Below are 24,780 nucleotides of genomic sequence, written 5' to 3' on the forward strand. Positions count from 1 at the left end.
TTTGGACTGAGGAAACCCACATGAACGCGGAGAGAACATGCAAACCCGCACAGACAGCACCCCGGGTCCAGCACTGAGCCCAGGGCCCCAGCGGTGCGAGGCAGTAATGCTGTCCACTGTGCGGCCTCTACTAAATATCTAGTAAAACGAATCTGGGAGATCAATGGCAGGATTCAAACACCAGAGTCTTGACATAAAAATAAAACCATATGAAAAGGGCAAACGGGCGGAGGCCATTCCGTTCATTACATTCGTTTAGGTCCTAGCAGCTAATTGATCTGAGGAACTTGTCCAAGAACGTATCTTGAACATTAACTGTAAACTCATGCCGTGGCAGCTTGTCCCAGACTCTCACTCCTGCTCCAGGCTTTAAATGTACTCCCATATAGTGTCCACTTGTGTACTCTGGTTTTGTGTTTCATGGTTTATTCTGATTCCAAAGTCCCTAGGATTCACTTTTTCAATCTCGGAGGATTCTGAATACGTGAAGCAGGTCACCTCAGTCCACTCTCTTCACGGTTAGTAAGGTTCAGTTCTTTAGACATGTCAGTGTTGGTCATTCGGGCCAGTCCGCAGCTGGAACTGGCTGCTCTTTTCTGGACCAACTCCAGAGCTGCAGTAATGGTTTTATACTGCGGTGACCACAACTGCGCACAACCTCCTCCTCAGGTATTACCAGTGCAGGCACAATTCTAACAACGCTTGATGTAATTTCTAAACCTTTAATTGGATACCCCACCATTCTTTACCTCTTTCACTCTGGTAGGTGATCTGACAAACTGAGTTACAAAGCAGATGTTATCAATGTCTACCATTTCAGCGTCAGCTATTTACATCCCTATTAATCCTTCCCAATCTCTGTGGACCATTACAACCTTCTATGATTATGTCTTCCTTTACACATTTCCCTTAACTTCCCTCTGTAATACTGCTTAATGCATCCGAAGAAGGCTCCGCAGTCGAAACGTTGTGTTTCCTTTCTTTTCTTTTCAGCGTGGAATAAACCTATTACTTGTTCCTTTGCAGCATACGCATGCTGACGCAGATACTCACCTGATACACTACTGCAGAATACGCCTGAATTCAGTGGTGTGTAACATCATTCTCCAGCCTTCTCAGCTGAACCCTTAAAGGTCTGAGACTTTTGATTCGTCTAGGTTAGGTTCTTGTGCCTGAATGCTATTGTATGTGTAAAGTGCTACTCCTACCCCTCTGTCTTTGTGGTGAAAGACTATAAATACTGTATTCTTCACCACAATGCTGTTAGCCCTGCTTCTGTCTCCAATGACATCACAATCTCATGTAGCTTCCGGGCTCCTAATACTCCTGGCATTTTAGCATGAGCACTTAACTATCTGACCCTCTGCTGGTTTAGCTTTCCTTTGCTGTCCTTTGACACTACTTCCTGCACATCTCCCTCGCAGGTGGTTTCTACTCCTTCCTTTCTAGACCTCCAGTAGAGCTTAAACTTGAGACCCTTCTGTACTCACAGGGAGACCTCTCTGTCTCTCTCTCTCAAACTCAGTGAATGATGAGAGCTGTGGTCCACAGTAAAACACTCATTACCCACAGCCCTGCGGGTTCGATAGATTAATCTGCTGCTCGTCTGTCTTGAAGGTTCTTTGTTTTCTAAATATGTTTGGTTTTCCCTCTCCACCAACCCTGCGAGCCCTTTAACACAAGTCACACGGCGAACAATAATTTAGCTCAGTGGTGCTGCCCACAGCTAGCCATAGATGTCTGAATTAGACATCACAAGTGATGCAAGCACTGTTCAAAAAGCAGCACTACTCACAGACCTGGGGCAAATATACCACAAGTGTCTTATAGTGTAGCGACATCGATTCACCACAGACCCCTATGAATTAAAGAGTGTTTAAGGTGGAGGCAGACGAAATGTAAATTAGATCTGACAACATGTCACAGAGATAGACCTGAAATATCAGAGTATATATGATAAACAGCTGACTTTATAGCATCTTATGGTGGCTATACTGAGTACTGTGCAAAAACTCCAAAAACCACTCTTCATTTATTCCGAAGGCATTTAAAACAACTCAGTCTTCCTAATAATCCACGAAGAGACGGTACATTAAAGACCTGGGATGGCTTAAGAAACAACAATAAAAATAAAAATGAATTTCAGCTCATTTTGTGGTGGTCCTAAGGGGACACTGAAATAAAATGCAGCATTTGAAAACTTCACAAGTCAGCCAAGAAATAAAAAAAAGCTGTGTAAGGATATATATCTAGGGCTTTAGGTGGCCACTGTACAGATCACTGGGGAAAATATGTTTTTATGAGACCGTAATAAATATCGATTATTGTGCTTTTACAATTTCAAACCCAGCAAATATTTCACAGAATTCACAGCAGCTGATCACGTTTTGACTTCTGGGTCTACAGAACTACTGAATAACAGATGGTTTTGCGACTGGGTCAGGCATTATTAATGGCTACACAAAGGCATGGGCAAGACTCAAAATAAAACAAAAAGAAGCCTTTTTTAATTTAAATAAGTCAAGCCCTGTGTGATTTCAGAACAGCTTTATTGCAACTCTTGCCAACTGCCCTGTAACACAATGGAGAGCGGAAAGGTGCATTTGGTGCAATTTATCAGCGACACGTGGGAAAATGGCAATTTCCTTGCTTCTTAGCTATGCTTTCTTAGCTAAAATAGCTAAAAAACAAAACTGCTGACCCCAATATTGTCGAAGTAGCAGTTGTATGATTGTGTCAGTGGCATAACCACTTCAACTCACAGGATCTGAATTTAACACTGAAACAAAACCCGCAAGTAAACCTATACAGAACACTGACAGAAGAAAACTTTGTTTAAAAAGACATTGATGATGACAAACTATGTATTTTGCTAACAGAGTTTTCTCTTTGACATGAATTCGACCAGGATGACGAACAACATTTGTATATTAATTTGTATAGAACCCGTTAGAACACAATAATGACAGAGCTAAGCTGCAGACTAACTGGAAGACAATTGCAATACAGGTTTACCGGATTTAGAATCAACCCAGCCTGCCATTGATCGAGTGCCCTCAATTCAATAAAAGGCACCGTACTGCACACTTCCACCAGTACAGTCCAACTTGTCTGAGACATCACTGGGCTGCGTCCTTGCATCAGCCAGTGCAAACTTCACACAGAACAAACCGACCAAACCTCTGCTTTGGTCCCACAATCGCAAGCAATTCATCACTGCGCACACTCCCAGCAAAGCCATAAATAGCTCTTATCAAGGACGACGAGACCACCTGACTGTTCACCCCATTTCTCAGTCTGTAATAACTAATAGCGATGCCGTGAGCAATGACAAAGAACACAAGGGAGACGGCCCAAAGTTAGCAAGCAGTTCACTCGTGAAGCTGCGCAAAATACACCAGCTTAAAAGGCATTAAGACAGAAAAATTAAAGATTCACAAATAACCTAAAACATGATTCCAAGTTGATTTCAGGCACACGAAGCATGACTGTGGCCAAACACTATTACATCAGCACGAAAAATAACGTATTCAAATTCACATACCAACCCAAAAATAATGCAATAAAAGAATGTACAGTATCTGTAACATGCAGCTCTGATTTGAACTTAAGATGGCCAGTTCACTGATAGTCTCAGAGACCCAGCTCCTGTCTTTATTTAAATGATGAAGCAGTTAAACAAATGAACCACACCAGGCAACAGGTTTCCAATGCTTAAAGGTTTGTACACCGAAAATCACATCCTAATAATAATCACTTACGGAAATTCATCAATCAAGAAAGACCAAGTCGGCCATAAACACAGGATGTTTTACAAAATTACAGCATTAATTAGTTTGGATTCTCTGGGAGCAACACGGGCAGCTAATTCCAGGCAGGGGGTGCCACCTGCAGACCCGGCTCGCGGCCACATGATGACCCCACACCTACACGAGGAAGCCGGGAGTGCCGCCGAGGTCGTTGGAGGTGTTTTGTTGGAAAGCAACACTTTCACCAACGCTCTTCCGGAGAAAACACATCTGTTGCGTTGGTGAGCAGGGTTTATAAATACTAACAGAATATCCCTCTCTCAAACAGCCGTGGGCTGCAGCTGTGCTCCAGCAAACAGTCCAAGCGATAATTCGACACACAAACTTAGAAATACTTTTTGTTGGCGCGCGCCCTCCGAGTCAGCCTTTGATCAACAAACAATCTCCCTGAAACTTCCCAGCTACCGCAGCCAAACGTAAACCAGTACATGGGAACTTGTACAATCATACTTGTGACCAATCGCGAAACGACTAAACAGCAACACACACGCAGGAGGACGGCTGGCAAGCGGGCGGCGCTGCCGGAGCTCGCCCGGGGGAGAGAGCCGCTGTCTTACCTGGGGTTCCCGCGCAGAGAGGCGTGGTGGAGGGCGTTGAAGCCGCTGTTGTTCGTGATGGTGACATCAGCCCCAGCCTCCAAGAGCACGGACAGCATGTCGTCTCGCTTCTTGCTGATGGCGTCGTGGAGAGGGGTGTCTCCTTCCGAGTCCTGTCCGTACACGTGACGGCGTTAAACAGCCCTTCACCGCCTCTCCCAATACCCCCCCCCCTCCCCTCTACGGACCCCGCACTGCCCTTTCTCCCTACAGCAACGTGGCTGGAGTGGGGCAACAGTCTGGGTGAGCTCCCCTACTGGCTCCACTAACACCTCTACCAGCAGCAGCCTCAGCTTTCCCAGGAGTCTCCCCTGCAGGTACTGGCCAGGCTCACACCTGCTGAGCTCCAGTGGGCTGCCAGTGGTGAGCTGCAGGTGACATGGCAGCTGGCTGATCCTATGTGCCTAGGATCTGTATCACTTGCCATTTTTTGCAAAAATATATTAATAAAGCACAATATCCTTCTGAACTCCATAAGTGGTGAAACTAATAACAGGTAATGACAATTAAATGAATTGCAGCATTTAAGCTTGAAATGCAAGTGGCTCCATCTAAAATGTAATATTTCCCAACTTATTCAGCTCATCCATAAGCAAAATGCTTCAGTCAGCAGCTTAAGGCACAGCACATCTATTCAGTTGGCACTATAAGTTTTCTCTCATTCTGCACTAAACTGAGAATCTGCTGTACAGAAACTTGTAGAAGATTAGAACACTTGTTTGATATTTCTAAGCAAAAATGACAAGCAACGCGTGTTACTGGACCAGTAACGACAACTCGATTCATTTCGCACACTGGTTAGCTGGGCAGCTGCCCAGATGGACAAAGTTGTTTTGAGAGAGAGTAACAATCACAGGAGGGAGAAAGGAAGAGGGGGCAGAAAAACTGTTACGGCTGGCTGTTAAAAGAGAATATCTAAAGCAAGCCCACCAAGAGCTGCAGAAAGGAGATAGGAGGGACAGCCTAGAGAAATGAACAATCTTCAAATGCTAACTCTAATAAGTTATAATATCCGGGAGTACTGAACAAAACCATGGTTTTATAAAAAAAAAAGAAGCAAGGCCTAGTCTGTACATTAGTGTCCACATTAATAATAAATCTATCAGGCAACAGGGAAACAAGACATTGAAACTCTCTCCCTTTCAGTCAATAAAATGTGCTCAGACCCTGACTGGATTCCAGAAATACCACGTCAAAAGTAAACGGACACAAACCAACTCGACATCCTGACAAGCTTCTCCAAACAATCACATATCTCTGCTCTACCCTCACTTCTTAATTCTTCTCCTCAAGTCTTGACTGTCTTTCACAAGTAAAGAGCTTGCTAATTTGTTAACTATGAGCCCAGCGCCAGAGTACACAGCTGGGGTAGGACCTGCTCGCGGACGGACAGCACATCTTGACAGCTCTTTAAAAGGGAGCAGAACAAGCAGGAGAAGGAGGCAGTAACCAGAAACCGCAAGCTGTCGCAGTGGTTTACAAGAAAAAAGGGCTCTTCTTAAGAACCAGGCAGAGCACAGGTTTCCCAAACAACATTGCTATAAACCGTACGAAACCGCACATCTGTATTTCGTCAAGCAAAGTTAGAAGAAAGTAATGCAGCTGGTTTCAATCCAGAAGAGCTGTTTGAAGCAGAGCTACAGCGGACTGGAGAGCGATGGGACAGTTTCTAATCCGCAACACGGAAAATCAAAGGTGTCCTTTCTAAGACGCTCTGCACCAAGCCACAAAAGGAAAGGCAGAACGAGAGAAATAAGGCAGTTATAAAAGACTTTTCTGTCTATAATGATGTCTAAAATGATCTATATCCTTACAATCACAGGCACATTCTGTATATGTTATAGATGCATATTATATACAACTATTTAGCAATTTATTCATGGGGGGGGGGGATTACAAACCACCTATGAACTGGAAATGAACCAATTTTTCTATTTTTAACTGCTCGGTGCAGAGAGGTACGCAAGCTGTACAAGATGTATTATTATTAACAAGATGTTTTTATAATCGTTTTCACACTGTCAGAGAGCTGCTCATTCCTGGCAAGGGGCAGAGCAATCCCGAGAATACCTCGGGAGCACAGGGAGTACGGCAGGATGACACCTGGGAAAGAAAGCCAGACCTCCCAGGAGAGAGACCAATTAACCTAGCCAGCGTGAGGCGGCAGATAAACCTAATCACCCGGCACACACACAAGTGAGCTCAACGAGAACATGCATGCTCCACACAGAGGGAGCTCCTCTCCAGTGTCAGATTCAGGACCCAAGAGCTCCGAGGCATTCATTGTAAAAATCGGAAAATAAGAATGAACGACGCTGTGAAAACCTGGGAAAGTCTCCCAGAAAAGAAAGAGACTTGGAATTGACAGCCTTTACTGTACCTGAAGACTGGGATGGCAGCCGAAGTCCAGCAAAGTCTTTACCACCTGCAGGTGCCCTTTATTGACCGCAATGTGCAAGGGGGTCTGTCGGCGCTTGTTTCGAGCATTCAGGTCCGCTCCCCCTCTGTGCAGAACCTCGATGACCGATCCTTCGTCTCCAAAAGAAGCGTGGTGCACAGCCCTGTCTCCGTCTTTGTCCTACAACATGGACACCACTGGTGAACTCCCACTGGCCGGGCTAAACAGCCTCCTCGTCCAGACGTGCAGCACAGGAACAAGCTCGGCACCGCTTATAACATTTCACTAGAGATTTCCGCGTCCACAACAAGGTCAGCAGCAAAAGGTCTTTTGGGTAAAAGTAACATCACTTTTCAGCAGAGGTCTTCATCAGTGGCTCTCTACCACTCTCAGGACAGCGCTAATGGAAAAGCTTGCATTTTATGGTAAGCCCTACAAGAGAGCTCTACAGCTTGGCTTTAATCATGAAACGTAAAAAACAAAACAACCCTGATTGGTTGCCCTGGTGGGCAACTCATTCATTAGAAACAAAGTTCGAAAAGAAAAACGCAAGTTATGCGTCACCTGCATCATAGAATCTGCAACACTGATTCTCTTCAGTGAATCTGTGCGTTGCATAAAGAAAAGGCTTTGAACAAACATAAAAGTAGAATATTCAGTGAGGAGAAAACATCAGACTTGCTTTCATCAGGTGCAGTCTGTGTATTTTATTTCTAGCAATGATCAGAAGCTGTTAATGCTGCAGTGCTTACCTTACCTACACACAAACTGGCATCTTTTATCACTTCTAAGTTGTGTGCATCTAAATCACTTTTAGAGGGAAAAAAAACATCATAACATACTCCTGGTTAAAAGTTTAGTAAATCAAGACTACTATTGAGATTTTTAACAGTCATAGTGCAGATCTCTCATATCTCAGTGGCTTACTTTTAACCAGAGATTCTGCATTACAACTCTAAAACAAATGGGAGAAATGTATAAAATGATCTCCTTCTACTGCCTCACAAAACCTGACTTTTAAGGGAGGCAGTTCCTATAGAACAGCCTATATCCTCATCAGCCATCAACAAGAACTGTCAATAGCAACAGATTTAAAGGTGGTCCAATAGCTTTTTCCCCATGCACAGACACTACACAAGAGCATTACGCCAGAAATACTTAACACTAAACACAGATCTCCTAAAATAAGTGATATGAAGCCATAAATGACATAAAACCTTGGTAATATGTAGTTAAACCTTAAGAAACTTAGTGGGTCAATGAATAATGATGCTCGTTCTCCCAGCAGTGTACTGTTTTTTAAAGTGAATATAAAAAGCTTTTCAGAGCACAGTTGACATGATGCATATTAACAGCCTGTTTCTTTTATGATGCTTTTCACTAAGGTTATGCCATGCATATAAAAATACTTCATTCATGTTAAATTTGTTTCTTTAGTAGAAGCCAACTTAGCTCCACTGCTTTGGAACTTGATCAGTTTTAATTGAACCGATATTTAACAACACTATTATTCTATTACACTGTAGATTACGCATGAGGATGAAAGCCAGCAGTAGATTAGCATATGAATTTCCCGTTTTACAGCATTTTACTTCAACACAGTCGGAGATTAAAATGCTGTGAGGGTACCATGGTTCTCAGGTAGCATGTAAAGAGATGAACATACCTCTGCTTCCAAGTCCACATTATGTTTGAGAAGCAATTTCAGCACATCCACGTGTCCATTCTGACTGGCTGCCTGCATAGCTGTGTGCCCAGCACACTGTCCATTCACCTAAAAAATATTACCAGCAGCAGACAGTGCAAGTTAGAGCTGAACTCCATGTGAAGCACACAACACATGAATATTGATGCACCTCTCAGGATTTATGGTGCGTCGCATTGCCAGTGTTTCTTGAACAAGGAACCATGTCACTTTGCAATTTTTCTTCTGGAAAGCGTGAGGCAGTCTGTCAGGCCGCTGAAAAACTGACAAGGGCCATAAACCCGTGTGAGAGACTAGGCTTCAGGCTATGGTGACCACCATGCCATAAAAAACAGAGCACTGCAAGAAGATAAACAAAAGTACCAATACAGCCGAGGCTTGTGTCTAGGAACTAGGAAAGCTCAGCTGATCCTCCATGACTCTCACCCTCTTCAATCCCATTTCTGACTACTGCCTTCAGGGAGGCAGTTCAGAATGACTGTGGCCAAGAAAAACATCTACAAGACTACTAGTGTTCCCTGTGCAGTCAGCTTATTAATTGCAGCAAAGTGTCTGTTTCCCGTATGAAGCTGTTGGGGTATGATCAGATAACACCAGATCACTTTATTAGCCCTACACAATTTCTTGCATTAGGAACTTGTCTTTTCGCACACCCCAGCTTGCTCTCCATGAGACACACAGACAGGGAGAGAAGCTGGGGGTCAGAGCATTTATATGGCACCCCTGGAGCAGTTGGGGTGAGGGGCCTTGCTCAGGGGCCCAATGGAGTAGTATTCCCCTGCCGGCAGCAGGATTTGAACCTGCAACCGGCGCAGATCCAGACCCACAGTGCCACCGCTCCACACCGTAGTGTAAAATAGTCAAAGTGTGATGTGTGTAAATGCACTGTTGTATGGCTAGGACTGTATATTTTTAATGTGTATTATATGTAGAATGGTGATGCCAAACACAAATTGTCACCCTTTTAGACGAAGAATAAAGTGAAAAGAACACCAATCTATCTTGCTTTGTGCCGGTATTATTTTTCCCCAGTGTCCTGGTCGTTATGGCATGGGGGTGACTGCAGACTGGAAGAAGGGAAAGAACTACCATAAAAGGAAAAGCATGAGGATACATTCAATTTCTTTGTAAATATGTTTTCTCTAAGTAGCACCTGTGGGGAAAAGGAACAACGTTAACGTTTCCAATGACTATCAAACACAGCCCTGGAATCCAGACTTAAGAGAGAGGTTTGGCGAAGACCGGCAGTGGAAGAACATCAATCCTACAGTCCTAACATGTTGACAACCTCCTGCTTCCTTTCAATCACTGCCACACACATCTCTTTGTATGTGTGGATTTCCTCAAATTCGGCTTCACTGCTGCTACAATAGAGTTAATACCAATTCGCTATTGGTATGGCGCTCACAGAAAAGTTCATGAAGCACCTTTATTATTCCTGCACATAACCAAGTTCTGAATATACTGCTGCACACAATTAACAGGGGTTATTAGGCTGTAATAAGTTAACATTTATTAGTCTCCTGCCCCACACTTGAGCTGAAACCATTAAAAATGTCAGTGCAGGGAGCTTTCAATGGAAACAAACTGGGCTTTCAAAGTTGTTTAAACTCGAACTGTGCTTGCAGTGGCCACAAGGTATTATTCTGAACACTGAAGACGCGTTAAGTCAAAAGCTATTACTGAACTAAATTAGAAACTGCAAGTCACAGAGCTGGACAATTTTCTTCTGAGTGAAGAAAAGCACCATATTTGATGACTGTGAACTGAAATTAATCAAAAAATAACGTACAACAACCCCACACTCCATTTAATGAAACTGAAGATAGTATCGTCAAGATGATACCATCAATTCTTTCAGCAGCAGTGTTGTCACAACTAAGTCAGAGTAAAAGGCTTTTGAACTTTGATTTTCTAATCCTCACAAGTCATAAGGCTACCCAGTGTATTCCCTGCTGAAGAGAATGAGGTCCCAGTCTGAACACTTTCAGGATAGGGCGCATCTCGCAGTGGGAAAGATGCCTCCCACCATTCCTCCCCGTCGGTGGTGCAGGCAGCAGCCCAGCTGTACAGCCTGTCCATCTCCCTGCCAGCTGCCTTAGATAAGCACCCTAGTTAAAATGGTAACGTTAAAGACATTTTGCCTGGCTCAATCACAAAACATCACTTTATCAATTTACAGAACAGGAACCGGTTGCCGTGGCTGTCAAGCTTTTGGCTGCTGTGACTAACGGCTCATATTTTTAAGGCCCGGAAAACAATGTTGAAATTGAAAATGTCCACGTTACGATTTTCCCCCCCCATTTTCTTCCTGTATCCAAACGAATAGATACTTCTCAGTCATTAATAAATCTAAGCAAATCTGGCAGAAAATAAGCAGACGGCGCAAAAATAAGTAACAGCGAGAACAGATTTAACAAAGGGTTTTGTACACTTAACAAGCTGTGCAGCTGTCTGTTATTTTTTTTCATATGGTACTTCTCATACTTAAGCCAGGAACCCCAGGATAAAGGAGGGACATCAAACACACCGGGAGAAAGGGCTTTCACACAGGTGTGACTTGTGTTAGGGAAGCAAGTAACACCCCTGCATGCTCAGGGTCATGTATCAAAATGCTGGAGAGGCCTGGTTTCCATAATTATGATGATCATGGCTGCCCGGGGTGACCTCGGTGTCTGTGAAAGAGGGGTGATTGTTGGGGTGAGTTGGGCAGGAACTCCAGTGACCTAGAAAGCTCAACTGCGCGTTTCACAAGCAATGGTATCTAAGGTAAGGTCAACATGGAAAAGCACTACCAGAGAGGGGCATCAGTGGGATGAAGTGCATTTAGTACAAAGTGCCATGATCTATGATCCATAAACAGATTTATATTTTTGAGAAATATTCTACATTACTGTATTCTACACTCTTGAAAAAAGTTTGTTAACCTCGTAAAAAGTAAGCAAATGCAATTGTAATTGCATTTTGAAAAAAAACAACAGCCAATCAACTAGATTACTCTATTCAGGACAAATGCTGTTTATAAACTTCTGAAGTATTTTGGGAAATTTGAAGATTTCTCAGGAACCAGTTCTCATCAGGTACACGTATTTCAGTAGAGCAGCTAAGGATTCAGCTAAATCTTAGGTGTTATCTGGGACACTTTAATACACAAGTGATTTATTACAGTGTGTTATATTAATTGGTTCATATTTTGCAATATGACAAATAGAGCTAGTCTTGACATACAACTACACAGTGAATCACACCTGTGGATGTTTAAAAACAAAAGACATTTGCCATCTGTCCACAGGCAGTCACACACAAGAATAGACTTTCCTGCTTGTGTGGTAATTAACTTAACTTCACTGCTATATCAGAGCAGATCTGCTCTGTGGAACAGTCCTGAAAAAAGAATTGGAATCCACTGACAAAGACATCACTTCTGCTCGACAAATCACAAAACCGATACAAATGTGGATTGTGAAATTGATAACAAGGGCCAGGCCTGTGAGAAACTATGAGATGTTGGGGAAAATACCACACAACCTAACTTTTAACAACTGAAACTCGGCAGCAAAAAGAAAAATAACAGCGCGTGACATTAAAGTTTCAGGAAGTCAGCAGCAGATAGAATGTTAAGGGAATCCTAATGGCCACTTCTCCGAAGAAGCAACGTCCACATTTCCCAGTTAGATCAAGAGCACGCAGGCCCAGGCAGTGATATTTGTGGAATGGGACGCTTGGTGTGCGTGTGGCTGAGGAGATGTGCTGCAGAACACACTGGCAACCCCCTGCTGCAGCACCGAGTCCGGCAACAGCCACGCCTGTCCTCCAGGGGACAGGCCACCTCCCGGGCACGGCGCTGGGAACCGAAGGCTGTTCATGACGCCTCCACAATGAGAAGGGAAAGCAGCAGGAGGGCCGGAAAGCAAGGACCTTGCACACAGAAGAACAGATTCGTGCTCCCACGCTCGCGATGACCTCTCCCTCGTGTATTTACTCTTCTACACGCCACGGGAAGAAAACCTGACACGGGAGGGGAAAGTGAATTTCAAATACTCGCCGACAGATTTTAAAGGTGATGGCTTATGAGCTGTTTTGGCTTACGAAACGGCCCTTTGCCTCCTGAGGACTGCCTCACCAGTCTTCACAACGTTTCCTAGAAATGAGTAGGCCGGTGAAGAAACGTTCCCAAACTTGGCACTCAAAAGTACAGTAAACCCTGTGCACACGCACACAACCTCTAGGAGGTTATCATACTGCCTGCAGTACGGCATACACTTCCTTTAAAGGAAATCCCTAAATCCACGAGCACAGACAAAACAAAATCGTCACTGCTAGCCAATAGCTTAATTTGATAGATAAAAGACTGTGACACGCAGCCCAACTAGTAAAAGTGCTTGAACAGGCCAAGTCCTGATAAACACGTTTCACCCGTTCTGTTTTGGGCTACCAGCCGGCTGGGGCGATGATGGCGCAAGCTACACTGGGGCGATGATGGCGCAAGCTACACTGGGGCGATGATGGCGCAAGCTACACTGGGGCGATGATGGCGCAAGCTACACTGGGGCGATGATGGCGCAAGCTACAACGCATAATCAGATGCGCTCCTGATTATCAGGTGGCCGAGGCATCTCCAGCTTGCTACCTCTGCCCCCTTAGACTGGGCAGATGCCCGCGAGCCTGCAGTGCTGTTAGTAAGAGCCGCGCCCGCTCCTCCAGTCCATGCCAGCTCTGTGTTGTTCAGAGTGACCCACTGCAAGCAGCCCCACCACAGGCCTGTGGGAAGACCACATCCACAGCCCCTCACTACCCTGGACACCAGTGCAATAGCACAGTCCTGAGTACTCCGGCCAGAGACAAAAAAAACATTCACCTGCCCAACAGGAACCCTAACCTTAATGATAATCCTGAAGGCTACTACAATCGATGCTCTTCACAAAGTGTGGAAGTGATAACAGTCACTCACACACACAGCTGGACAAAGAGCTACTCCGCCACATTAAAAAATGATAACCCTTTAGTCGTCGCCAGAGACTTCAAGTCTTAAAACTGCAGATCACAAACCAGGCATCTGATTAAATATGTGAGAAAGCATTGTGTCTAAAATACTAGGTGCAACAAATGTCAGGTGTTCCTAAAGATTAATTAAACACTGATAAATTACTGATGCAACACTCTACTCTAGAAGTGGAAATTGATGCACCTCAATTTGGAGAGTTGGAGTGCTTTAAAAGTTTTCAATTTTTCTTTTGTTGGGCGACAGGTTTTGTTTTCTCTGGTGAATACTATGACATTATTTTCCGTTTTTGCACAGGTGCATTAGGGATCAAATAGGGTGTTTGAAACAATCTCAAGATGAGCAAGAGCAGTACATTCATCTTCAGTCAAGCCTGGATCAGATCACAGAATGCAAAGCCTCAGCCAGCTGCTCTCTGCCTGTACGGCTACTTGCCTGCATGGCCAAGTGCACCTCTGTGGTTTGGAGTCTGAATCCCGCAGTAGGGCTCTAAAGGTCACATTCTGTGCTACACTGCAATAACTGTGAACAAACAAACCCTTCAGGCATAAGGATGAAGCCCATGGTGCCATGAAATGAGGCATTTGTCATTTTTAATAACCTAATTGTTTCCAGAAGTTGAGAACTGCATATAAATAGCCCATTCTCAGATGCAGAGCAAACTCATTTCCCTGAAGTGTGTGACTCAGGCCCATAGCAAGTTGCAAATGGTTCAATAAAACCTCTCCCCCTCAGTCCATGCAGTATCCAGATACCAACATCTCGCAGCCAAAATAAAAGAGCTCGAGAAGTTATTGCTCCCATCAGCTACAGCAAACACTCCCTTTCGGCTTCTGAACGCGGGGCATAAATGGATTCAGGAGGTTGCCTTTTCTGTCTTTTCTACAACTTCTTCTATGCTACGTGATGCAAAACAAAAACAGCCGCGCTCTATCACTGCGCAGTTTTAGTTCTGGCCTCAGTCTGCTGTAACTCCGTGGCTCACCACTATTAATTAACTTCTGTGCTCTTCAACGAGGTCTCGTATCTTATAACATTCCCCAGTAAACAAAACCTAAAAACAGCTCAGTTCTTGCAGGTCGGTGTGGAGACCTGTCAGGCTTTACAAAATCCTGCCTGATTCATGGTATGTCAAGAAGAATCATCATTAAGAGGGGTAACAAGGGAACCTCTGGAGCTGGCCTTGGAGCTCACAGAACAGTGTCAGTAAAACAAGAGCCTTCAGCACAGGTGAGAAATGATGGATGTTCAGACCAAGGGCTCACCACATCAGATCAATATCCTCAAACAACGATTGCATCTCCGCCAAAACCACCCGCAGGGTCCCTCGCCCACGCAGTGCCTTTGCTCGTCCTCCACCTCCGCTCCAAGAAAACCAGCAGCATGTGCAGCCCGCCGTGAAGGGGGTGGGGGAGAAGCCGGGCGCTGGCGAAGGCGACGGGACAGCCCCGTTCCCGGAGGGTCTCCGACACGGCCCAGGCGGAGGACTCACGTCGACGTCGGGCCGCTTCAGGATGTCCTCCACCTTGGCGAGGTCCCCGTTGGCCGCTGCCTTGACCAGCTCTTCGTTAATGTCACCCGACTCCTGGGTCTCGAAGAGCTTCTTCAGGAGCTGGGACAGGCGCTCTGCAGGAAAGCACGTCCGCACATCGTCTTCACCAGCGTAGCGCCCTCCTGTCCTGGTACCCACAAGCCTAACACCACCCACTCCCCGACCGCTTCATCCAGCGCGGGGTCACAGGAGAGCCGGAGCCTATCCCAGCAAGCAACAGGAGCAAGGCAGGGCACACCCTGGACAGGACGCCAGTCCATCGCAGGGCACACACACACACTCACACCAGGGCTGACTTTCCCAGAAAACAATGAACTTACAGTACCAGATTAACCCCAGTCTTGGTACACAATGACCTGACTTGCTGAGGTCACTACGAATAATAGGGCTGGGGAAAACAGCAAACACATTTCAGAAGCGTCTACTCTGGGACTCGTAGCTTAGGGTGCATTTCAATCTCTTTGCGTTACTTACTGCATTTCTAAACATTTGTGCGAGAAAGTACAGAATTGACGTCTCTTCCTTGTTTTGCTTTGTCTTAAGCTGCATCCAGAGCTGGAAGCTACGTCCCCACCAGCGCTCAGCGGGCCCCGCCGACACTGCGGCCTCATTCGCCCCCGCGGGCCCCGCCACCGCGCCCAGCGCCGCCCAGCCCGTACCTCCGGAGGCGTTGGTGACGGCGGAGCCGGCAGGAGCCACCTTGGTGACGGCCGCGGGGTTGTAAGTCCAGGACGTCCCGCACACCTCCACCTTCAGGTCGCTGTCCGAGTAGATCTGCTGGACCCGGCCCACCTTCCCCAGCGTCTGCGGCACACAAAAAGAGCGAGCTGACCCGCCGCGCAGGGACCCTCGGCCCTGGGGAGGGGGCGACCGGCAGCGGCAGGAACGGCCGCGCTTGCAGATCGACCGTTTCTAAAAGTGCGCGACGTCGTTTGCCGGGGAGGTGCTCTGCGTACAACCCGGAGCCAGACCGATCCCGGCACTCCCTTCCACAGGAGCACAGCAGCTCCTCATTCAGGTCTGCCACAGCCCTTCAGAAAGGACCAACGGATAACAAGCCTCCCTCCTGTCACACCACAGATCTCAAATGCAAAAAGGGGGCATTAATGTGCAGTGCCCTCCACAACGTCAATATCCAAGCTGACATTCTGAGGGGGAATGTCTGGACCCAGGTTAATGCCTCTTATCACATGGAAAAAGGCCTGATTACTGAATTTCCAGTGGTCTGTTAAGTTTATCTAGCAGCTGCCAACATACAGAATAACTGGTCACTTTAAAGTGATCCTATGCATCTTATAAGAGGGAACAGATATCCATCCCAACCCCCACAAGCATAATTATGCTCTGGGCTGACAGGAGAATAGAAAAGTATTACAATAAAACCCAAATTTTACTGCATAACTAAAACATATGCTCAGTGCTAATTAATGGGTGAGTATTCATGAGTATCCTAGTGCCCTTACATTACAAAATATTCATGGTTTCTTTGAAAAGTATACAAGGGGCCGTATTTCTGTCTTGCATGCTGATAATACAGGTCCTTCAAGCATCTGAAGGATAACCAGTATATCTTCCCACTGAACATAAGAACTGTTTGTCCTCTAAGCAAAATCCAACAGGGCACTGAAAAGAACCATTCTAAATTCAATAAGGAAGAAAATGATCTTCCTGTTTGAAGCGTAGTCAGAGAATCCAAATGGCATGTCAGACCCAGAAAAAACTAGACTGCAACTCCTCAAATACTCAAACTGAAGGAGGACTGAGAACAGAAGAATAAGATGTTTTTTTGCAGGGCATTTCTTAAAGCATTCATATGAAGGCACCCTGCTGTTTTGCAAAAGTAAATTGATTCTAAAATATGCCTCCGACTCGAATCTAATTCAACAGTGCTATGAAACACTGTGTTGCAATGAACTACCAAACTGCTAGTATAGTAGCAAATGGAGCAAGACACGACATGGAGAAGGTTACCTTACAAGAGTTAAGACGGCTTTCACCTGTCTCTGCTGGGTTTTAAGACTGCTTATGAAGGAGCCCGCCTTCCATGTTTTTCGTTCTGCACATAAAAATGGGCCCTAAAGCACTTCGCCAAACAGAGAGCGGCTTCTGCCCTACAGGAGGCGCTCTCCTCTGCAGCAGAGAGACATAGACACAGACCCGGGGGCTCATCGCCCCCTCTGCAGCAGGACAGAGACCCGGGGGCTCATCGCCCCCTCCCCGTGCCCCCTCTGCGGCAGGACAGAGACCCCGGGGCTCATCGCCCCCTCCCCGTGCCCCCTCTGCAGCAGGACAGAGACCCGGGGGCTCATCGCCCCCTCCCCGTGCCCCCTCTGCAGCAGGACAGAGACCCCGGGGCTCATCGCCCCCTCCCCGTGCCCCCTCTGCAGCAGGACAGAGACCCCAGGGCTCATCGCCCCCTCCCCGTGCCCCCTCTGCAGCAGGACAGAGACCCGGGGGCTCATCGCCCCCTCCCCGTGCCCCCTCTGCGGCAGGACAGAGACCCCGGGGCTCATCGCTCACCGGCAGCATGGCCTCCGCCCACTCCCCGTGCCCCCTCTGCAGCAGCTTGATGCGGTCGATGTCGTAGCAGATCTGCACCAGGTCGCCCACCATGAACTGGGAGGACCCCCCCTCCGCGCCGGCGGCTGCGTCTCCGCTGCGGACCACGTTGGCCTTGGTCAGGACCGCGGGGTTGAACGTCCACCTGCGACACACGGGGGGAAGAAGAGGGGGAAGGTCAGCACGAGCGTCTCCAATGAGACCCCGTCACTATACTGGGGCATTAGGACCTACACAGACCGCAGGGTGAGCGCCCTCTGCTGGCCGCACTAACACCTCTTCCAGCAGCAGCCTCAGCTTTCCCAGGAGTCTCCCCTCCAGGTACTGACCAGGCTCACACCTGCTGAGCTCCAGTGGGCTGCCAGCAGTGAGCCGCAGGGGGACATGGCTGCTGGCTAAGCTAATTCGAGCTCTTTAAGTCAGAAGTCTTAAACTAATTTAAGTCATAAGCAGAGAAAATATGTAATACATTCAAAGAATGAATGCTACAGCACATAGAAGGTTAAAATGTAGTTATGCAGTAATACAAATGAATACTGTACACCCATGTTTGCTAGATAAGGGCGATACAGCTTGCCTGATTCGTGTGTGTCTGAAGTCTTGACTGGCTTTGGAATGAGGCGAGAGCACAATGGAGTTAGACTGAGCACATCAACGTATGGCACGCTGTTTAAAGCACAGCATATCATCTTTGCTACAAATGTAGATAAGGCCATGAAGAGTCAGAGTATTTTTGGAAAACCCCACAGTGCCATTCACAGCACATCTGAAAATAAAGCAATTCAGGAATTCAAAATCCCTGTTGGCAAATCCATGTGGCTTCTAAATGATTTCTATGGAGTACAGTGAAACTTAATATTGAAAAAATCCACGATTCTCTGAGGGACCAAACTACTTGTTGGTTTTGTTGACTTTTTTGTTGAGATTTTGTTCTGTAAATCTGGGAATGGGAGATGTTCCAGAAGAATGTGTGTGCGACACACGTCATGAAGATGCAAATACTGTATTACGTGACAAGCATCGGCACAAACAACAAGTATTAGGAGTATGTTTTGCTATCCAATGCTGGAGCAAACTGCACACCTAAACACTGTGGGCAGAAGCTCCTGGTTTGGATTTGAAACACATTGCAGAAACTGGTCCAGGCATCTAGTGCTTACTGATGCAGCAAAGGCAACTGATATTCCTCTGTGTCTGCGAGTTATTAGGTCAGCATTTTTGCTTCTTTACCTTCTGAGACAGAAATGATTGTGGGATGAATTAAATGCTGGTTACATGACGTGCAACATGATTTTTTCACCATTTGTGTGTCTAAAACAACCATCAGTCCGAGTACAGATGTTTGATCTATGAGTAGAACTCGGGTTTCATTTTAGGTCAACGGCAGAAATTGCTGAAATTGAAATCCAAATGCACAGAAGCTGTATCCATATTCAAGAGGTTCTCAAGTTACACAGCAGAAGCGGTAACTCAAAAATGCCTAAAATTAGAAACCAGTTTCTCATAAGAATGCATAAGGCACATGGAGGGGCACCATGTGCAAACCAGAAGGAGGAGCTACCAAATACAAACAGTCCTGCACACAAGATGTTTCTGTAGGTTTAAAGTTATCTATGCTTGATATTAAATGACAATTTCACGTAAGCTGTGCAGAGCAGACTGGTACTAGAAATGGAATGGAGACATGAATCCTAAGCCTACAGACACGTCTGAATTGCACAGTTATTCTTTGGCCTTTTCCTCTCACTGACCTTTATTTTAAAATTATTCATCTTATAATAAAATCTCTGAATTTGAACTTGATGAATCTTTTTCCTTATTGGGGGTTTTAGCCAATTATTAACTGTACATCGTTCTGTTTAAGTGTTTTAAATTTTAAATGTTAAGGGTGACAGTTTTATTTTCTTTTGTTTTTTTTTAAAAGGATGAGTGATGTTTGATTTACAAATGCCGTGCAGTGATTTCATTTATGATTTTTCCACATCCAGACTAAGACAAGGCCATTTTGTTTGCTTTGCTAAGTGTGAGGGGAGGCAGCCAGTAGCTGGAGACGAGGCTTCTCATCTGCCTGTGTGTCACCTGAGTGATTCTGCCCGCCCCTGCCCACAGTGTGCCCATCTGGGGTACACGGTCTCAAGCGCACACTCACGTCGCCTGTTGCTTGCTGTGACAAAGCGCGTTAAGGTGAGAACTTGTCCTGAATCATCATTCGTCATCATTCATTCATCACTATGAACTGGCTTCATTACTCTGCTCTCCTCCCCACTGAGAGCTGGTGTGTGGTGAGCGTTCTGGCGCACTATGGCTGCTGTCACATCATCAAGGTGGGGCTGCACACTGGTGGTGGTGGAGGGGATCCCCATTACCTGTAAAGCGCTTTGAGTGGAGTGTCCAGAAAAGCGCTATATAAGTGTAAGCAATTATTATTATTATTAAAATAGTCTCTATCCTTACAGTACTTTAAACCCAAAATGTGCAGATTAAGTGCATGTACAGCAACACATGCGTGTGTTGGTAAAATGAGACATTAAACCTGTAATAGGCTGGGTAAATTGGTAAATATAAGTGGCAAAATAATCGGGATTAATCAAATCAACTTAAGCATCCTTTACAAACAGAGGGTGACTAAGAAAGCTAAAAGCATCAGGGAGCGTGTCTCACCCCCTCCATTGTGAATTCACACTTCTCCCATCTGGGAGACGCCTCTGTGCCCCCAGGTGTAAAACCAACAGACTCAGGAAATCTTTCATCCTCACTGCAATCACACTCTTAAACAATGCAAAGTAACTACCTTGTCTCTTGTTTCTTTCTCCTGTAACACTGCTGTATTCTCTTCCCTTTTGCTCATGTGTATTGTCATTGTGTTGTGTTTGACTGTGCCGTAAAACAAATTTCCCCTAGGGGACAATAAAGCTTGAATTGAAGTCCAAACCCCCAGCAGCCAGGAAAACGTGTCGTTGTGAGTATAAGCCAGTCTGAGCCCCAGGACCTCCGTGGTTGTGCTCCACTGGCTCATCACTCCGAATCGCACTCATCCGCCACGCTGAGCCATGGCTCTTAGTTCAGCAGGATCAAGAAACTCCAGGGAACCGATAATAGATGTTCATGTGGTGTGAAAAGCTGTGTGCCGCTTTGTTTTATTCCGCTTTGGCTGGCAAACGTCCCGATTTGTACCCTTTGAGATGGCACCTCCGAGCCGTCGGCACCCTCTCCCTTTCACAGGCCGCTGTGGGCTTGGGGACACCGGTCAGGTCTGGACGATTTCATTCCAGGTGACTTTAGAGCGCAGGTGCTGTACGCAACATGACCCCCAGCTGCAGAAACCTCGCCCACAGCGGTGCCCGCCTCTGCCGAAGGCTCTCCAGCCCCGACAGCCGGAATCCGGCACGCAGGAGCCCCCACGCCACGCCTCCTCCCCTCCACGCGCGCGCGAGCCGACGGCCGCGGGGCAGGGGCGGGACGTGGCGCCCTCACCGGTTGCCGCTGGGGTACTGCACCACGATGTCGTGGTCCTCGTCGATGCCGCACACGGTGCCGGTGGTGGTGAGGGTCTCGAACATGCCGTCGGTCCAGCCGCCGTGGCCGTGCTGCAGGGACTGGACGATCTCCAGGTCCAGGTCGATGTTGACCAGGTCCCCGATCTGCAGGCCCCCCGGGTTCCGGTTGCCGTTCTGCTCTCCTGCGGGGGGGGAAGCAGAGCCGCGCGGCCGCGGCGGCAGAGCCATGAGGGCCTGGAGACCCGCCGGCACCCAGAGACACAGCCCGCCGCCCCGCGCCGCGGCCTGCACTGCGTCACGCTGACTGGCGCAAAGTTGGGGCAACACGACCTGCAGCGGACTGAACGTGAACCCCGCTGCCTAGTGGGGCCTCCCCGGGTCACGACAGATCTCACAGAACATTACTGCTCAAGTGAAAGACGCATTCTGGGGACACCGTGATCTCTCCAGTATTCATTAAAATCCTTAGCCTTTATTCTCATGCGGCACCGTCAGAAAACATTAAGGGCATAAATCTGAAGTGCTTCCCCATGCAAGCAGCACGTTTTAAAATAAATCAAGCAGCTGTTCCACCGCCCCATGACACAGCTCTCTCCTGCAGAGCTAGTATGGACAGATTCAGGCCCGATTACCACGGTCAGACTGCAGTATCAGAGGTGCTGTGCTGCAGTATACAGTGCGTTCAGCTACAGAGCCATGTTCTTCAATTGACAGAACCCACATCACTGCAACAACAGCCTGTCTAGTGACATGGATCAGTGTGGGATTTTACATTATCGCTCTTTCAAAAAGAAAAAACCTATGTCTTAGGAGAAGGAACTGTAGTGCAGTTCAAGCTAAAAGGCAAAACCAGTGTTCACTGCAGGGACTCAAGGAATGCATGCTGGCTAACACTGGCATCTAGTGGCAACATTAAACACAGCAGCCAAGACAGCACTGCGCATCCTTCGTTTCTGAAATTTTCCGCACCTTCCCTACCGGTGCATCTAATTAAAGGGCAGTCTGTGTTTCTTCACTTTGGCAGGCTACCAACAAAGCTTTAGCTAACTGCACATTAAAACAGCTCAGGTAAACTCATGCCAAGCAGGGGGAAGGTTTTAAGTGCTATTTAAAAATAAAACTGCCCGCCTCCCCTCCAAAAAACTGATTCATAGAATTTGAAAATCCACCTTTGCATCTCTTTTCGTGCTTTTAGTCTGTCTGTCTTGCTGGATAGACGGTTGGAAATCAGTTTTAGAAAAATTCTCCCCGCTTTCCCTGAAGCTCAGACAGCTCTGTCCCCACACGAGCAGAGCATGAGACACTCTTGCCAGAGCTTCTTTTCTGCAGGATATCTATCTAGACCACAGATATGAGGGAATTCAGTTTCTCATAACCTCTAGCAGATGAACCAACACTACAGATTAAAAAAATATCAATATAAAATGCCACTAAAATATTCACATTGCTTTTGTATAAAGCTTTACCACTCCAAACACACATATGAGGGGAGACATGGCAGCTACTATGAGTGAGAAATTACTTCACTGGTTGAATTAATTCATTCTTGTAGCCAGTACACCCCCAGTCTTATGTACAGTGCCACTGGACCTTAAAACCCAAACAGGCAGGACCTCAAGTTCCCATCTGATCCAAACAATGCCAGAAATCCAGGTGCAGGTGAAAGGGTAGCACCTACTGGTCCACTAATGCCACTTATAGCAGCAACACATTTCACAGAGGCCTCCCAATACAACCCAGTACTGACCAGGCCCAACATTAATTTGCATTGGAGATCAGACGAGATCAGAATCCAAGGTGTTAATGCAGCTGCTAAAGAAACACTTTGATGTAGCAATACTTCAACAATTCTACACATGAAGTGCAGCTGTTATTTGTTTTAGCACGTGGTAGGCAAGTCTTTATGCTTTGTTGTTCGAACCGACAGTCTAATTTTATACCAGATCTGTGAGAGAACAGAATGAAGAGTGAATTTCCTGAACAAGGTGCAACGTCGACTATACCAATCAACGCCTGTAATAAATACTGACAAGATGGAGCAGAAGCCTCTAACTTTTCCAAAACGGAAAAGAGCTCACACACAATGACACTGGTTCCTCGACTGAGTTTCGGTGTTACTGTCAGCACCGTTGACATGGTCTTGAGACTAGGAATAGGCCGTTCATTCCAAAGGCTGTTTTGGTGGCACGTCAATAACAAGGTTACTTACCCAAGACGGGGCAGTGGTCTCGATAAAAGGAACCCCCCTTGGCATCCTGCACACACTTCAAGTCAGACTAGAGGGGCGAGAATTCACAGTGACGGAGTGAGATTACGCAGGCGGACTAAATGTGTACTCTGCTCCCTAAAACCCATCTATTACTCCTACCGCCAAGACCCAGATAAGACTGGAACATATGAAATTACTCATTAGCAATTAAAGTCTCCTTAATACTGTTTCTGAGAGCACTCCTAACACTGTCGGGTGTTTTTCTTTCCCTTTTTTAATTAGATGAAATGGCAGTCGTTTGAAAATGATAGGCAGACTTTTCATCCTCTGTTGCCTGTGCAGTGTAAATCCCTCTTCAATCAAGCCTGCAGAACAAGTGCAGTTAATTAGAATTAATTGCGCCTCATGTAAAGTAATGAGGAGTCTTCCTTAACGCAAGACAATTCATAAAGAGCCCAGTCCGGGGTTGTTAAATCTATTTAACACAGCTTATTGCTCCAGTTGCATGAAGTCAGCAAAAACAAAGCCAAATGCTATAAAGGCCGAAAGCACAAGGCAATTTAACCGCAGCTTTTCATTAGGACTCCTAATTTTTAACATCATTGGAAAAAAAAACCCACGATCTGGGCTCCGTAACTGCTGTGGTTCGGTCTTTCGAATGCAAGCCAGCGGCCATAGCACTTTCACTCAGCTAGCGCATGGCTGGCTGGCAGGCTTGATTCCCCTTCAACACCCCCTCCCCCCGAGAACGACCAGGACAATCTGTTACTGAACGGAACAAAAACTTTACGACTCGGGTTCAAAAGATGCAGCCTGCCGCTCGGCCAATGAGCTGGCGAGCTCCTGTCCTGCGGCCGCCGCGGGCCCCCCACGCCCCCCCTCCCTTTGTTCCCTCTGAGGCTTTGCTCTGGGGGCAGGGGGCTTCCTTTATCACGGACACGCAGCGCGGTCCGCCCTCCCAGCTGCTCGGCGCACACAGGGAATGCACAAAGGCCCGGGACACCCCCTCCCCTCCCCGCCCCGCTCACCATTCCCTCAAAGCCCACTCGGTACAGGTTCTTGGCTCCGTTGTCCCACAGGACGTAGGCGGCGCTGTGCGGGCTGGCGGCGCTCCAGTCCTGGATCTCCGTCACCTGCACGGGAAGAGGAGCGAGGGCAGGGGGTCAGAAATGGCGCCGCAGGGCTCCAGCCGAGCGCTCGGGAGCCCGCTCGCTGCCGCGAGGCCGCTCAGAAACTCCCCCCAGCCCCCTCCGAGTTCGGATCGGTGCCCAGGCCACCTTACAGCCCTCGAACCCGAGTAGCCGCGGCCCTCCGGGACGACTGCTTTAAGGCCACGATGCCTGGGTGCACGATGGTGAAAGAGGGCGCATCCAGCATTTATTACAAGTGGTGACTACTTCTAGATCGTAGGAATAAAAATCACAAGATGACACTGTTCTACAGTCCCACTGCA

The 24,780-nt window shown here is 46.9% G+C and overlaps 1 protein-coding gene across 2 annotated transcripts in view; it reads right to left on the minus strand.

Annotated features, from left to right (window-relative positions):
* mib1 (MIB E3 ubiquitin protein ligase 1) overlaps window positions 1-24,780 on the minus strand; it is a 104,873-nt gene that overhangs the window by 58,596 nt on the left and 21,497 nt on the right. For both annotated transcript variants that reach the window (XM_088642041.1, XM_088642040.1), the window contains exons 4-12: window positions 24,356-24,460; window positions 23,328-23,394; window positions 21,096-21,300; window positions 17,583-17,766; window positions 15,722-15,866; window positions 15,003-15,136; window positions 8,470-8,577; window positions 6,786-6,983; window positions 4,367-4,518 (exon numbers count right to left, since the gene is read on the minus strand). In XM_088642041.1, coding sequence (XP_088498167.1) covers window positions 4,367-4,518; window positions 6,786-6,983; window positions 8,470-8,577; window positions 15,003-15,136; window positions 15,722-15,866; window positions 17,583-17,766; window positions 21,096-21,300; window positions 23,328-23,394; window positions 24,356-24,460 — 1,298 coding nt within the window. The remainder of the gene's footprint in view (window positions 1-4,366; window positions 4,519-6,785; window positions 6,984-8,469; window positions 8,578-15,002; window positions 15,137-15,721; window positions 15,867-17,582; window positions 17,767-21,095; window positions 21,301-23,327; window positions 23,395-24,355; window positions 24,461-24,780) is intronic.

The sequence above is a fragment of the Lepisosteus platostomus genome, chromosome 8 (genome assembly GCF_059453375.1).
Source record: "Lepisosteus platostomus isolate fLepPlt1 chromosome 8, fLepPlt1.hap1, whole genome shotgun sequence".
Lineage (NCBI taxonomy): Eukaryota > Metazoa > Chordata > Actinopteri > Semionotiformes > Lepisosteidae > Lepisosteus > Lepisosteus platostomus.